Source organism: Geotrypetes seraphini, chromosome 4, assembly GCF_902459505.1.
Source record: "Geotrypetes seraphini chromosome 4, aGeoSer1.1, whole genome shotgun sequence".
Taxonomy (NCBI): domain Eukaryota; kingdom Metazoa; phylum Chordata; class Amphibia; order Gymnophiona; family Dermophiidae; genus Geotrypetes; species Geotrypetes seraphini.
The window spans coordinates 105,481,064-105,497,642 of record NC_047087.1 but is presented as its reverse complement, the minus strand read 5'-3'; the positions used below and the strand labels follow the sequence as shown (position 1 = coordinate 105,497,642).

At 41.6% G+C, this 16,579-nt stretch overlaps 1 protein-coding gene across 6 annotated transcripts in view; it reads right to left on the bottom strand.

Annotated features, from left to right (window-relative positions):
• The window catches only part of STXBP5L (syntaxin binding protein 5 like), an 815,959-nt gene that overhangs the window by 697,339 nt on the left and 102,041 nt on the right, over positions 1–16,579 (bottom strand). For 5 of the 6 annotated variants that reach the window (XR_004539193.1, XM_033941651.1, XM_033941652.1 and 2 more), the window contains exons 3-4: positions 15,855–15,936; positions 8,356–8,456 (exon numbers count right to left, since the gene is read on the bottom strand). The exons of the other annotated variant lie outside the window; for it this stretch is intronic. Coding sequence is in view for 4 of the 5 variants with exons in the window: in XM_033941651.1 (XP_033797542.1) it covers positions 8,356–8,456; positions 15,855–15,936 (183 nt within the window). In the remaining variant the exon portion in view is untranslated. The remainder of the gene's footprint in view (positions 1–8,355; positions 8,457–15,854; positions 15,937–16,579) is intronic. 6 annotated transcript variants of the gene reach the window in all.

Below are 16,579 nucleotides of genomic sequence, written 5' to 3'. Positions count from 1 at the left end.
TTGAGCCGTCAGTAGAAAAGATTCTTCTGCCGGATGCAATTGATTCTCTATCCACTCCTAATGAAGAGAATGAAACGGAGCTCTGTCGAGTGGTAGTATCTTCTGCATTGCTCAGATCCCTAAGTACCCCTTGAGGTTTCCAGAGTTTGGTTTCTTATACAGTGCATTTTCAATGTTTTGAATTATTTGATCTGACTAAGTGACTTTTTGCACTATTTGGCATGTTTCAGAAGTGACTTGATGAATTTTATGAACTTTATGAACGTTTTCACAGTCAGCTACACATGCCAATGCTTTTCAGCTGTGTAAACTAGTATCTTCGGATACTTTCCTTATATCCACTTTAGCACTTTAGGTTGGGTATGCGTGTATTTATAGTGTGCAGGTTGTGTATGCATGTATTTATAGTGTGTAAGTAATTTATTTTTCCATTTATGGCGCATTGCAACCAGTTGAGGGGACTTGATCTGAGTTTATATGTGGCATTTTAAAGTTTATTGTATTTGTTCATCCAGCACTGCATTTATTTATTTAGCACTGGCATTGGCACTAGCACTTTACCTTATATAAGAGGCAAAATCTTGGGAATCTTTATTAAGCCTTACATTAAGTTTATTTTTTAGAGGGACTGTTATATGTGATTTGTTTAACACTTTCTTTTCAGTGTGATTCACACAAACCTTGGACCTAATGATGTATGAGGCAGTACTTATTTAGACTTTGTCTGATGCTGGTTCATCCATAAGTTACTACCTGAGCTCAATACCCCTCGTTGATTCCATAAGAGCTCATACTGAGGTCCCTCAAGTTTAAGTTAAATCTTTCTCTTATTTACATTGTTTTTTACAAGCTCATACAGTCCTTCTAAGAATTTACTTAGGTTAGCCAATCTTTGATACCCCTAATTCAACAACATTTTCATTCTGTCTTTGTATTTTTTTTCAAAATATTACAAGAAAAGTGTAAGAGGGTATATTTGAAGGATTATTTTGTTGGGAGGGGGATACATTTTTTTGCCTGCTATTTTGCATTAGTAACTGGCACTAAAATTTGGCTGTAAGCCCCAGTTTTGCCAATTTAAATGAGCCCATAAACAATCTGTTTTGTAAAGATACCTCCAGACCCCTTCTGCTTCTTACCAACATCCTCTAAGGCAGTGTTCTTGAACCTTTTTACACCTATGGGCCGGCGGAAATAAAATAATTATTTTGTGGACCAGCGGTTGAAGAACACTGGGCTAAGTTGTGGGCCAGGCCCCGCCCATCTCCCCCCAATCTCCACCCCCATAATAGTACTAATTGTAAAACTATTTTTCTGTTCATTTTTCATATATATATATATATATATATATATATATATACACATACACCATATATATATATATATACACACACACCATATATATATATATATATATATATATATACACTCACACATACATATATATATATATATATATATATATACACTCACACATACATATATATATATGGAAAAATTATGTTCTTACCTGTTAATTTTCTTTCCCTTAGACGCAGCAGATGAATCCAGAGACCAATGGGATAGCTCACATCTACCAGCAGGCGGAGATAGAGAAACTGATTAACAGGTGGTCCTATTGGCTGGCACTCCTCCTGTTTATCTAGTATAGCTCCTTGCCCAAGCATCCGTAACCATCAATAGGCATAGCATGTAAAAAACTTCTTTCCCATAACAAATCTCAAAATGCAATAATACAGAAAACAACCTGCCATAATAACAAACTGTGAAAGTTGCAAAAGAAAAAAAAAAAACGAGAGACAATAACCAGAAAGGGTGGGGCTCTGGATTTATCTGCTGCGTCTAAGGGAAAGAAAATTAACAGGTAAGAACATAATTTTTCCTTCCCTAGCAACAGCAGCAGATGAATCCAGAGACCAATGGGATGTAGCAAAGCAATCCTCAATCTGGGTGGGAAGCAAACGCCGCCTCCGCAACAACCGAAGCACAAAATGCCCCTACCGCATGCGCCCCCACATCCAAGCAGAAATGCGGAGAGAAAGCACTCCCGGAAGACCAATTAGCCGCGAGACAAATCTCCTCCAAGAAAAAAACCTCTGGGTCGAGCCCAAGAAGTAGCCATTGCTCCGGCGGAATGGTCATGAAGTTCTTTCGCCACCCGCTTCCCTGCCAGCAAGCAAGCATAAAGAATGTCCTCCTGGACCCATTGAGCGATGGAGGCTCTGGATGCCGCCATACGTTTGAGGCGTCCCTTGAAGAATACAAAAAGGAGATATAAACAACTAAAAGTCGTTAGAAACCGAGCTCGCGGAGAACGCTACGTACGTATCAAAAAATGCAGTGAATAAAAGCACTGCTCCCAATTTCTCCTCCCAGGAAGAAGGAAGGAAAAGTGAGCATGACATAAAAGAAAGGATGACACCCCCCTAGAAAGAAATAGTGGTACCATCCGAACTGATACCCCATATTTTGGAAATCAGAAATAGGAATCCCCGTTGAACAAGGCCTGCAACATAGAAAACTGCAGAGCTGAAGCCATGGCCACAAGAAACCCCATGTTCAACGGCACAGCCCTTTAGAGTCCCAAAAGACAAGGCTGAAATGAAGCCTTCGGTAAACTGAGAAGAAGTACGTGAAGATTGTACTTCAAACCGGGCTTTCTAAGAGGCGCATGAATATACCGCACTCTGTTTAGGAACTGAACTACATGAAGCTGAGAAGTAAGCGAAGAGCAATATACCTAGCCCATGTAACAAGCCAAGAATGGCACTAGAAGCTGAAGGGCATTGAACGCTAAGCCCTCGGCAATACACTTGTGCCAAAAAGGAACTCTGGAGTGGTTCAAACGTTAAGAAGCACCCAAGAAAGGAAAGACCTCCAAAAGGAAGCAGAAGCCACAGGAGAAGACGTCCGTAACACCTGGAGAAGAGAAGAAACAACCTGCTTCGCATAACCCTTACACATCAGCCAAGATTTTTCAAAAAACTAGGTCATCATACTAAAGTAGTACAAATATCCATGTTGATCGGATCCTAGGCGAGCAAAGCCGGAGATACCAGGAAACTCCTTAGTCCGGCAGTCGAAAGACTCATCAAATCCGCATAGTAAGGATGGCGCCGCCAATCCAGAGATTCTACAAATACTGTGCCCAGAAAGTGAGCTCGCGATGGCAAATCCAAGCCATCACCAGCCAGCGGAAAACACCGAAAAAGAGAAGGCAGAGGTGAGAAAGGAGCCATGCAGCTACCCTCTCTAACTCCCACTCCCTGGGCCCGCCGAAGAAGCTAGGAAGCTTAGAATTGAGAGACGAGGCCATGAGGTCTAGGTCAAGGAGATCTCATGTCCATAAAAGGAGCTAGAACTCCTGAGCCACAAATCTCAATATCCAGGATGCAGAAGATTACACTATTACTAACATGCACACTTTCCAGAACGTACACAGCGCTGTACACAGTAACATACAAGAAATGGGCCATGCTCAGATTCCGCGGAGAGAAAGTCTATCCAAACTTTTATCCTGATCCAGAAAAGGATCTGCCAACAGAAGACGAAGATGAGAGTCCACCCATTGAAGCAGACCAACTTCACCTGCCAACTGAGTACAACACCTACTGCCCAAGCTGTAGAGAAATACTCCCATCCTAATACTGACCAAAAGGAACCTTAGCGGCAATCCGGAAGAATGATCTGAAGCTCCAGAAAGGTAACCTGACCCTGCTCAAGAGTAGAAGAATGAACAAGTACTGAGTCGCCTCTGAAGACCAGACTCCTGGAGCTGAGGATGGAAGCCACCGAGCCCCCCAACCCGACAGCCCGGGATGGTCGGTGGTCATGAGCTAGTTCAGCAAAGACTGAGGCATGCCTTGAAAAGAGAAATCGTGCTGAGCCACCAAATCATACAGAGTGCTGCAGGAGGAACATATCAAATAATTGGAGCCCTGAGCTACCGGGAACCACCAGAAAAAAAGCGACTGCTGTAGCTTAAGAAGGGGAAAGCAAGCCGAAGTTCCCAGTGGAGTCAGCAATATGGATCCCAGAAACTGTACAGAATCCCATACTCTTGGTCATGGTAAGCGAAGAAGAATACCAATCTGAGACCGAGACTCCATGCCCAAGTCTCCGGAAAGAAACACATGTCTCTCCTATATGAATAAAAACATTACCCCAATATACCTATAAATAGTACAGGAGAAAAGAGCGCTGTGCAAATTCGAAGATGCACGTGTAAAGAACTGAGGAAAAAATACCACCCTTTTCGTGTCAGTCAAATGGCCCGACTGGAAGTCGTCCGAATCAAGCAGGCAGTCAAGAAGAAATTAGATGAATCGCCTGGTAGCGCCAAAACGGTACCACCGCCCACATCACCTAAAACATTCGTGAAGCCTTGGGTAGGCGAAATGGCATGTGCCAAAACCGAAAGCGCTGCTCCAAGAAAGGCAGGCAAACCAAGTGCCGATTCGGAGTCCATAGAGAAAATGTAAATATCCTCCCAGGTTGTCTGCAGAAATGTGTAACCCCGAGAAACTAATTCAGCAGAATGGGATCCAGCCTGCCCAATGCCCCCGTCTCGGGCACCATGCAGTAAGTGCAACAACGTCCCTTAGTTCCTGAAGAACTACAAGAACTGTCCTGAGGACTAGTAACACTGAAAAGGGAAACACAAAACATAGAGACTCCAAGAACGAACTGGAAACCTGAGGAGGATGCAAAGATGCAAGCATCCTGAAAAATCTTCACAGCCCCCTGACCTGACATTATAGCGTCTTCTCCCTCATGAGAAAGCCTGAAGAGTCATTGGAAGAAGTCAAGATCCCCTCAGAATGAAGCGCAGAAGGTCAGGGAATGGCAGGATGAGACTACAGGATCTGCAAGAAGATTCTCCTAGGAAAAATCAAGTTTCACAATGTAAAGAGGAATATACTGGAACCATGAAAACAGTACTAACCCCATGCAACATGAGCAAAATATCTATGTCCTTTAAAGTAAATACGTACTAGACTCAATCAAGATGCTGCATCTACCGCCCTGTGGAAAACAACAGCATCCTTACAGGTATCAGACAAAGCTCACATTGCTAATGAGAGCTTCAGGGATGAGGCTAACAGCCACAAAGCATGTTATCCTCCGCGGGTTTGATAGAATAGGTAACTGGCTCCTTGTTAAAAGGAGCTATACAGCCCTTCCTGTCTGGTCGGGGGGCCCGTCTAGCATGTGCCATGAGAAAATGGTGACAGGAGAAACCAGCGTGATAAGCATGGAAATCTGAAGTCCAGGCCCCCTCAGAAATAGAGAAAGAGAGTCCTGGACGCAGGAAGATGCGCAGTGTCATTATGCCCATAGAGACAGTCCGAACTTGGAAACTGTTTGCACTACCTTTAGGCATATATATCCTGTACCACTACTAGACACATGCAGCTCAGCACAGAGGCCCAAATAAGGACAGTCACCAACAGACAAAGGCTCAATCTGCAGGGACCCCAAGAGAGACAATGAGATATCTGTGTGTAATACAGGGCACTATCTTACTGCTGATCTCACCGTGCCGTGAGTTGCCGTATGTCGCCCCAGTCCGGAGACAAACCGAGACTGGGTGACCTAGCACAGGTCAGAGTCTCTCTGGTAAACCCCTTGAGTGCTAACCTCAGAGTCCGATTAAACAAGCAGCTTCCTGCAAGGGAGTACAGCAGGAACACAGACATAGACATATAAATCTGCCCAAGCTTGTCCCAAAGTTGATGAAACACATACAACTTGTCTGAACTGGAAAGGAGAAAAGCCCCGGCATACCCTGACCAAAGTCAGCTGGAAACAAACTATCGGAACGCTGCAGCTCTCCTGCCATCGCCGGAGACCCAAGCGCACGCCGGATTCTCACTGACACGTGGCCGCTGCATCAACGCTCCTAGAAACATAGTTGGATTCAAGCCCCGCAAAATTTACCCTGCCGCGGCTTGCATAGAAATAAAATCAGACTCAGGGAATAACCAGAAGAACGGCCCACAGCGCCGGAAAAAAAATGTCCCATCTCATCCTGCTATAAATCGGCACCTGCACAATCAGCTGCACATGGCCGTGACAAACACTGATGAAAGAGAGCCTCAGAAGAAACAGGACTACTGCTGCACTGAAACCCAACAATGAGAACAAGTACGAGCATGAAATCGCATCGCTACTGCCGCGCTGTAACCAACAAGGAAATCAAGCGCGTGCATGCAAAGGGCGGGAAGTCCCGGCTCCCTCCACGGATTTCTAGTCATAAACCTTAGCCTCAATAAAATATCCATACCTTAAATGTACGATGACCGAACCCACAGTACTAAGACTCCCAAACAGAACCTGAAGTTCAAACAACTGTAAAAGCCAGACATACTCACAGCTTGTTGTTAGGGCCGGTTGAAGCCAGTTTGCAGCAAAAGCATGGCATAATGTAGCAACTGTGGTCTCTTTTTTTTTTTTTTTTTTTTTACAGAGAAGGGAAAGAAGAAAAATATTGAGACCCAGTCAGACCCTCTATCACTGGAGGGAGGGTGAGGCAGGGACAAGGGGGGGGCCCAAGTGTAACCTCTAAAGCCGGCACCGATCAGCCGGATACCCCTGTCTCACTGAAGAGAAAATCTCAACAGGAGAAACAGAATGGCAGTCTCACTGAAGAGAAACCTCAACAGGAGAAAATAAAGTTCCAGCCACAGCCAGAATTCAGGAGCTAGTTGAATAGCGACTTTTTCCTGCTGGGAGATAGAGAATACTAGATAAACAGGAGGAGTGCCAGCCAATAGGACCACCTGTTAATCAGTTTCTCTATCTCCGCCTGCTGGTAGATGTGAGCTATCCCATTGGTCTCTGGATTCATCTGCTGCTGTTGCTAGGGAAACATATATATATATATACATACACACACACACACATATACATATATACACACACATAATATAATCTTAATATAATATAATGGTTAACCACAAAATTAAACTGCACAAAGCATACTGTATGCTTCTCAACATTCAATCCTACCAGAACACAGATAACTCCTATGCAAATACAGGACCAAAAACTAAAAGTACTAATATATATATAAACAAACCCTAAGATGAAAAACTCTGCATGCAGTACAACCCCAGAGAAAAAGAAACAAATGCATTTCTTCCTGAACAGTGCAAAATATAGACAGATGAAAATTCTCAAACTTGACACAATTCAATCACTAAATTGAAAATAAAATCATTCCCTCTACCTTTGCTGTCTCCCTCTCTCCATGGGTTTTTTGTTTTTTTTTAACTAGATTTCTCTTTCTCTAATTAAAGACAAACAGTACATGACTAGCTATACTTCTACTTTCCTTATAACCATTTACAGGGAAAAAGAGGCAATTTTAACAAAAGCTCTATCAGACAATTTTGCCTAACTCAGTTAATGCTTCATTTTGTGGATGAACATTATATTACAATGCGATTAAAAATTAAATTAATGATTGTGATATATGATTTATCTACCATGTAAAAAATCAGCAGGTTAGAAAATAGGGCAGTAGAAAGCTAGCCTAGGATACTATTTAAGCAGTGAGGCCTCAAAGAAAAGGGTTTTGTTTGTTTTTTTTTCATTATACACATGCTGTGTATGCTCCATGCTGTGCCTTACCTTCTGGCTTGCTGCCGCCTGGCCATTTTATGCCGCCCCTGGTGTTATCTTCGGCCAGCTCCCTCTTCCTTACTACCGCAGTGTACAAAGCCGTGGGCAGCGGCTCCTTGCACATCTCGCGCCTCATCTGAAAGCCTTCCCTCTGCCGATGCAACATCAGACAGAAGGCTTCTGGTTCAGGCGCAAGACACGCATAGGAGCCGCTGCCCGCAGCTTTGTGCACTGCAGCAGTAAGGAAGAGGGGAGCCGGCCCGAAGATAACACCACATTGATCGCACCGTGGGCCAGTGGTTGAACGCTGTCTTGGGCCCGAAGCACGTGCCGGCCCTGTGGACTTGCAGGAAATTTCTGCAGATCAGCACCAGTCCACAGACTGGTGGTTGAAGAGCACTGCTCTAAGGTCTTCACAGGACAGGAGCAAAGCCAGTTTACTCATGCCACACTAGAGCCATACTTTAAAATGGTTCCAGTGAACTTGAAGCCAGTGCTATTTTGTAGTGGTAGAGCAAGATTGAATCAATAAATACCCCAAGGGATCGGGGGGAAAATCTGGGAAAGATGAGGTAGAAAAACATGGAGCTTATCAAAGGGGTTTTAATCTTTATTCTTTTAACAGTAATTATGTAAGTATAAACATTTATTGTAGAATGTAGGGTTTTATATAGCAAATTACAAAATACACAGGAAATAAAAAAATATAAATACATAATTAACATTTACCGTTCTCTATTAAATTTGAGGGAATGAAGGATAGCAGGCCGTTTCTGTCTCAAATTCCACAAATGAAGGGCATCATCTGCACATGCACTGACCAAGGCACCCTTCAAGCAAAATATGAGAAAAAAATAAATTAGTAATTATAAATTTAAATTCAGCATTTACTATCTGTCTACTTTAAACAAATCATGAAACACATTAGTTAAAAAAAAAAAAAAGATACAATAAAGCAGACCATAAGTGTCTGAGCTGTTACTAGTGCGGCTTTGTAAAAGAGGGGTTTATTTTTAAGGTGGACTGTTACTTTGGACAATTATTGTGAAGGTGAAATTCGGAATGTAAGTCCCAGGGAAAGATTGGATTCAATCGTCCACTAGAGAGGAGATTGGTTAAATTCTGACAATAGTTGGATGACATCAACTAGTTTCCCAGTAGCCTGAAACCATTGGAAGGTTAGGGTCCACTGGGCTTCTCTTGAATAGAAATGTGCTATGGGGCTGGCAAGCCAAAGAAAATCACCAAAATGTTCTACAGAAAAACAGGGGAAACCAAGCAAAAAACAAAAATGTAGAATCGATGATCTTGATCTGAAAGGATTAAAAAGTCTCACAATTAAAAGTGATGCAGATCAACTGGTAAATCCATCTAATGCACAGTAAGAGTTTTGTGGTATGGACCTGACACAGTCTGTGTTTCAGTTATTAACAACCTTCTTCTGGGGTCCAATCTGATAACTGCCACAAAATTTAGATATGCTACAAGGCAACCAAAGAAATGTCAATTGGGAGTCAGAGCGCTACCGGCTCAAAGACAAACTTGCAAAAGTAAGCAATCTGAAGAGATCAGACTGGACCCCAGAAGGAGGTTTTGTTTTTTGCTATGGGAGTGGCATGCACTGTGGAGGCCATGTGGTCCATTAATCTCAACATATGCTGAGCTGTGACCTATTTGCTGGTTCAAATTTGCAAAGCTAGAGTGACCAAGGTTTCCACTCTCTATTGGGAAAGGTAAATCCAAGCCTGAAGTATAAATTGAGTACTCCAATTGCTGAACAGGAAACAGGTGAGACTTTGGGTAATTTATCATAAAACCTAATAGCTCCAGAACCCAAATGGTTCTGCACATGGACTGCCTTAATTGCCTTATTTTAATGCAGTGTCAGGTGCTTTCCATTTTTGTCGCTCAGGTCTGCGCCGGTTCAGTTTTGGTTCCCTAGTTTGCTGTTTTTATCTATATTCGCTTCTGTTTATTGTTTATTTGTATAAGTTATCACTAGCAGTCTTCATTCCTTTGTTCGTTAGTCAGTATTGGCTTGTCTCCATACTCATGTTTTATATCTGATCCAACTATCGTTTCTTAGGTTATTTTCACATTCTTTTAATATATTATACTTTATCATATCCTATGATGATTTATTTCATTTTATTTTTATCTTATTTTTAGGCTTCATTTGTTTTATCAGGTTCTTTGTATATGCAGTTTGGTATGTATCCCATGAGCATTTTCCCTCCTTTTCATTTTTTCCATTATATCTCACTCGCACATTGCTCACTGACCTTCACTTAAATTTCATTTTATTTCAATCCATTTCATTTCACAGTTTTTCTACACCGAGGGTGTAATCATTTCATATATATACTTTATTTCCATGGGTCCGAGCTCTCCACATTATATGGTCTCTTTTCATTCTCTCTCCTTCATGTCTCACTTTCATTCACCAATCACCAAAATGTTTCGCCCGGGTGGTTCTAAGGGCTTTATCAAGGTTCCCACTTCCTCTTTAATCATTCATCCCAACCACTGCGTCAGAAACGAAAATTTTGGCATCAGACACCCAGGAAGGCTTCTCTCTCGAGGTTCCTGATCCCTTTCACCACCAAGTGCTTCAGAAATGTATGACGACAGTTCTCCAAAATACAATGCAGCTGGGGGCTGGTTAATATAGCAATGCCTTGACGCCACAGAATGACATCAGATGCCCAAAGCAGCTTCCCTCTTAAGGCTCCTTGTCCTTTCCACCAACGAGCACTTCGAGCAGGTTAAGATGACAGCTCTCCTCTCCCACTTTTTACCATAGTTTAGTAAAAAGACCTCAATATTACTAAATACATAAAGATATACCTTAACATGACAAAGTTAACATTGATTTAGACAATATCTCTTGCCTCACAAACCTGCCACAATTTCTTAGACATGAACAGACTGATCTGGAAAAAGCTGAGCCATCTGATAAAGTGTACCTGGATTTTCAGAAAACATTTGATAACATATTTCATAAAAGATCCCTGAGGAAATTAAAATAGACATGGGATAAGAGAAATGTTCTCTCCTAGACTGAAAACCAGCTAAAAGTTTTTGGTTCTTTTTAAAGCAGGGATAAAATGGCCAATTTTCTCAACAGAAGATAAACAGTGGTATACCCCAAGGATTTGTACTAGAACCAGTGCTGTTTAGCATATTTATAAATGATCTGAAAATGAGCAATTGAGCTATGCCAATTTTCAAATTGTTAAAGTGCATGCAAATTGAAAAAAAATTGCAGGAGGATCTTGCAAGAGTGGAGCATTTAGGGAAGATAAGGCCATAGTGCAGAGACTGAATAAATATTTTGTTTCAGTCTTTATGAAAGAAGATGTGATATATCTACCTAAACTGGAAATGCTTTTCAAGGGTGACAATGCAGAGAAACTGAAAGATATCTCGGTGAATCTGGAAGACATGTTGAACCAAACTGACAAGTTAAGAAGTGATAAATCACCTGGACTGGAACATATACATCCCAGAGTACTAAAAGAACTTAAATATGAAATTGTTCATCTGCTGTTAATGATTTGCAACTTATCGCTAGAATTGTCTGTAGTACCTGAAGATTGGATGGTGGCTAACGTTCTGCCAATATTTTTAAAAGGCTCAAGGGGTGACCCAGGAAATTACAGACCAGTGAGCCTGACCAGTGTCGGGAAAAATAGTTGAAATCATTATAAAAAATAAAATTATGGAACATGTAGACAAACATGGGTTCAGCCAAGGAAGATCTTGCCTTACCAATTTGCTGCATTTCTTTGAAGGTATGAACATGTTGATAAAGGATACGAGCTGGTGTAGTGTACAAGGGGGTGCTAAAAAGAAGGGAATGATGGAGAGCCATGAAACTTACAAGTTATTCCATATATTCACCTCTAAGTTCAACACACATTATGTCTGAAGTTTCTATAACCCTTCCAAAAAGTACTCTGATGTCTGGTCACTGAAATACAGCTCTGCTGCTGCAATCAACTCTGAATCATTTGAAAATTGTCACCCTGTCATACTCTTTTTAAGGTTTGAAAACAGAAAATAGTCAGATGGAGCAAGATCTGGTGAGTGGGGTGAATGGTCTATGCACTGAAACTCCAAATGCGTCAAAACATCCATCATTTTGCCAGTCTTGTGAGAAGGTGTACTGTCTTGCAAATAAAGAACTCCTTTCCGCAGCTTCTCTCTCCTTTTTCTTTTAAAGCCTCCTTTAATCGGCACAGCAAGTTATAATAGTATTCTGCATTAACTGTTTTGCCCTTGGAAGATAGTAAGTCATTACAACACCTTCTTGATCCCAAAACACTGTTTTGTCTCAGGATGATAGTGATATAATCATGTTTCATCAACAGTAACTAATTACAAAATGTTGGCACCAGCTCACTGAAAACACTGCAAAATCAACTTGGAAGTGTCCTCTCATCAGCATTCAAACATTCAGGCACCCACTTGGATGACAGCTTCTGCATATCCAGCTGCTCGTAGATTATACTGTACACCCAAACATGTTCCCTGGATATCTGTAGTATCTCAGCAATTGTTTTAGACGATATTTGCCATCTCCCAAAATCAGGTCATGGACATGGTCAACAATTTCAGAAGTTGACACTATTTGAGGCCTCCCAGATCTTGCTGCATCTTTGGTCTCAAAATCTCCACACCACTTCTTCACTGTGGAGTATGATGGGCATTTGTCATTCAATGTTTGCATCATTCATGGATTTCCTTTGAAGCTTTCTTCTGAAGGAATATGAACTTCATGAAGGCTTGGAGTTCCACACTTGAAAAGTTCACATGGTTCAGTCAATGATCTGAAACAACGTCAGAACATAGCATTATGATTCTGTAAATTGGCACTCTGCAAAATAACACTTTTCAGCTATAGTGGCAAAATAATGCTCAAAATTTAGAAAGTTGGTTGGGCTGAGAACGTTTCAACACCTCCTCGTACATCTAGCACATTGCTTGAAAACATGAGGCACCTTGGATATGGAAGGAATAATAGCTGCCATATACTTGTGATCAGCATGAGCCATTGTTGGAAACAAGATACTGGGCTTGATGGACCTTTGGTCTGACCCAGCATAAAATATCTTATGGATGTCATCTATGCAACCTGAAAGTTTGGAAATTCTAACCATAGTCCCAAGTGGCTACAAAAACATTCACTATAAGAGGCATACCACAGGATAACCACCAACAGTAAGAATTCTGAGCCCCATGTTTCACTCACTGTATTCTCTCCATCAAAAAAAGATGCAAACCAATTATACACTCATTCCTCTCTCCTCAGGCTAACCAAGGTCTTCAGTAACATGTAGCCAAGAGATCAAGCTGTTTTACATGGGCCACCACCCCTTTATCTAACAGTTGTTGGTCAGTAATGGCTAGGAAGACCATATCAATACTAAATCCCAGCCTGGACTGATTGACTGATCTAAGAGAACAGATGTCACAAGACAGAGGAAAGCTGTTTACTGACTGAATTTTACAGCAAGATAGAAACTCAGCTGGTTAAGCATCCAACCTTCACAGCCTTATGATGGATTCAACACAATACTACAAAACCTTGACAACTTTGGGAAGGTTTTAGAGTTAAAATTAAATTACTTCAAGGGGTCCTTTTACAAAGCCGCGCTAGAGGTTTTATCGCACACACCGGATTAGCGCAAGTTATAGCATGCACTAGCTGGAAATCTACCGCCTGCTCAAAAGGAGGCGGTAGCAGCTAGTGTGTGCGGCAATCTAGTGCGCTATTCCATGCGTTAAGGCCCTAGCACAGCTTTGTAAAAGGAGCCCTAAATCAGAAGCAAATTTCCCTTAATTTAGACAGAAACTAGCAACTGAGGGGGGCAAGTTTCCTGCTGAAGTGGGAAGAATCAAATTATCTAGAGAATCTGAATCGATTCATCATATTGTGCTATTGACAGAACCTCAAGGTATACTACAAAACTTCCAGTATTGTGATAAAGAGGATAATTTTAAACACGATGATTGTAGTCCCAAAGTGGCTTTATGTTATGCAAATGCACCTTTTTTTAAGAGCTGACTAAAGACTGAGGTCCTTCAAGATCAACATCCCATCTCTGACAATGGCCAGTCTTATTAAGTAATTAGCAGATCCCAAACAGTTAGGGCTCCTTTTACTAAGCTGCAATAGCATTGAGTTGGCGTTAGTTCTAGCCGCGTAGCGCGGATTTAGCGCACGCTAAAATTCTGCATGCGCTAAAAACGCTATAGCAGCTTAGTAAAAGGAACTCTTAATCTATTTTCCTTAGTTAATTTCCAGGGATGAACAATGACATTCCAAGGCTTCTTGGTTAAATTTTTGGGCTTTTCTTAATCTGTCCAATCCTTTTTTGAATCTTGCAATGTTTTGTTGCCTTGACCACATCTTCCAGTAATAGACTCCACAATGTGATGAAGTGCTGTGTCAAAAAAAATCTATAATTTAACAGCAAACTCAGTTATCTGGCACCCATGGGGATTGGTAGATGCTAGATAACTGTAGTTTCCAGTTGCTTGACAGTTACTATAAAAATCGCTTTCTCTCCCTTCCCACCTCTCCTTTCTAGTTTGCGTCACTCTCTCTTCCTCTCTCTATCATCCCCCTACCCACACTTGTAGGTTTCAGCATCTGTTCCTCCCTTCCCACCCTCCTTTCTGTTCTGGGTCACTTTCCCTCTCCCCCCACTTATGGATACAACATTCATCCATCTTCCCTCCCCTTCACCCTACTACTACTATTTATCACAGGTCCAGCATCCATGTCCTTTCCTCCCTCCCCCCCACACACATTTGATCCACCTTCTCCTCCTTCCCTCCTGGTCTTGTATCTCTTACCTGCGGCTCTCCCAAAGCAGCAGCAGCAGCACAAGTCAGCAGAGGCAGCACTGTAAACAGACTGCTTGTGGCCAGGCCCAGCAGGGCCTTTCCTCTACTGCATCAGAAGACACGGCAGAGGAAAGGCTCTGCCGGGGCTGGCCAAAAGCAGCCAGTTTACAACACTGCCTCTATTGATTGGCTGTCACTTCGGGGGCGGGAGGTAGGGAGATTGTTGGGAGCTGACACTACTGCTGCTGCTGCTTTGGGGATGGAGGGAGAGAGGGGAATTGTTGGGGGCTTTCACTGCTGCTTTGGAGGCTAGAGGGAGACAGAGAGGGTTGTAGGGTCAGCGTGGGTAACATTTTTTTTTTCTTTTTGCTGGTTGGTTGAGAGTGACGGCTGGTTGACCGGTTAACCAGGATTCTACTGTATTTTCAATCTGTGGGTCAGTTTCACAAAGTGTCTTTTTTGTTTTACATTGTTTGACAGGTTTCCCTCTTTAACCATTCTACCCCACTCATAATTTTTAAAAACTTCTATCATCCCCTTGTCTTATATCATAACCTGTTTAGCCTTTCTTCATTAAGGAGGTAGTTCATCCCCTTTCAATTTTGTTGACCTTCTCTGAATCTTTTCTATTCATCTTGAATTCTTTTTGAGATGGGGCTACCAGAACTGCAGGTTTTATAGTTCATGATTTTGTTTAGTTGATTTTTGCAACTCTATGCAAATTATTTGTTTTGTTTTACTGTTTGTTGATTTGATTGTATTGTGTATATTTTGTAATTCAATTAGGCTTTTATATAATGCAAGATAAATCTGTAAAATAAACAAACTACACACAATACTGAAGTTGCAGATGCAACAGGATCTATACAGAGCCACACTGAGTAGAAAATTTCAATGTATTTATCCACAGTCATTCCAAGATCTTTTTCTTGGGTGGTACCTGTCACACCTATCTCCTGATCCTTTATGAATATGCTAAACAGCATATGTTCCAAAGCAGATCCTTGGAGCACTATACTAGTGACCTTTTCCCATGTGGGTAATTGACCATTCAGTCCTACTCTATCGTCTTTGTTTTAGACAGTTTGTGATCAATAAAAGGATATTGCCTCCAATCCCATAAATCTTTATTTTCCAAAGGAACCCCTCATATGAAAGTTTGTCAAACATCTTCTGAAAATTAAAATATAATATATAAACTAGCTCTTCACCATCCAATTTGTTTATCTTTTGCTAAAGCAATGCTGACAAACTCATTCCCTTTAAGCTGTGATCTATATCTTATAAATTGGAATTGTTCTCAAGGTATACAATTACTTCAACAAAAAATATTACTCAAAAATGGACAAATGAGAATTTATGCTTTTACTTACCTCATTAATTAAGAACTGTAGATGCAGTATAGCTGCAGCACTATCATGCTGGCAACAGCAATCTACTCCAGGTCTCCCCAAGCTGTCACAATTAGAAGTCAAGAAAATTGACAGTTTCAGATATAAGAAGAATTAAAAAATGAAAGGAAAAAGCTATAAAGCATATTGTTCCAGCACATATTAGTCTTCACACAAATGTTCTTACAATTAACATATCTCTTTGATCAAAAATTCTGATTGCAGTTAATCACATTTTAATTGCTCCCCTCTGACCACCACAGAACTATCCTGGCAGTTAGCAGATAGTGACAATAATTAACTTGCTACTCAGTTAGCTAACCAGGAAACAGGCATCAAGGAGGTTTAGTTTTGTCACCTCCACCTACCCAAAGGCTCCCTTCTAGAGCATTTTCCCTACCAAAAATACCAACAGCATGCACCCACCTCCCAAAGACACCCCAACATCATGCAGCCACTTCCCAAAGACACCCCAACAGCATACACCTACTTCCTGAAGTCCTCCTGCCCAAGCATCCACTTACCTCCCAAAGCCCCTCCAAACATATACCCATCCTGAAATTCCTCCTCAAGGGTATCCATCCGCTTCCTAAAAACATCTCCATCTGCCCCTAAGGCCTTACCCAGGCCTAACTAAAAGAGTAAGACAGGCCAGAAGCAATCCCCACCACTCACTCCTATCTATGCTGATTCTTGGTTCAAAATGG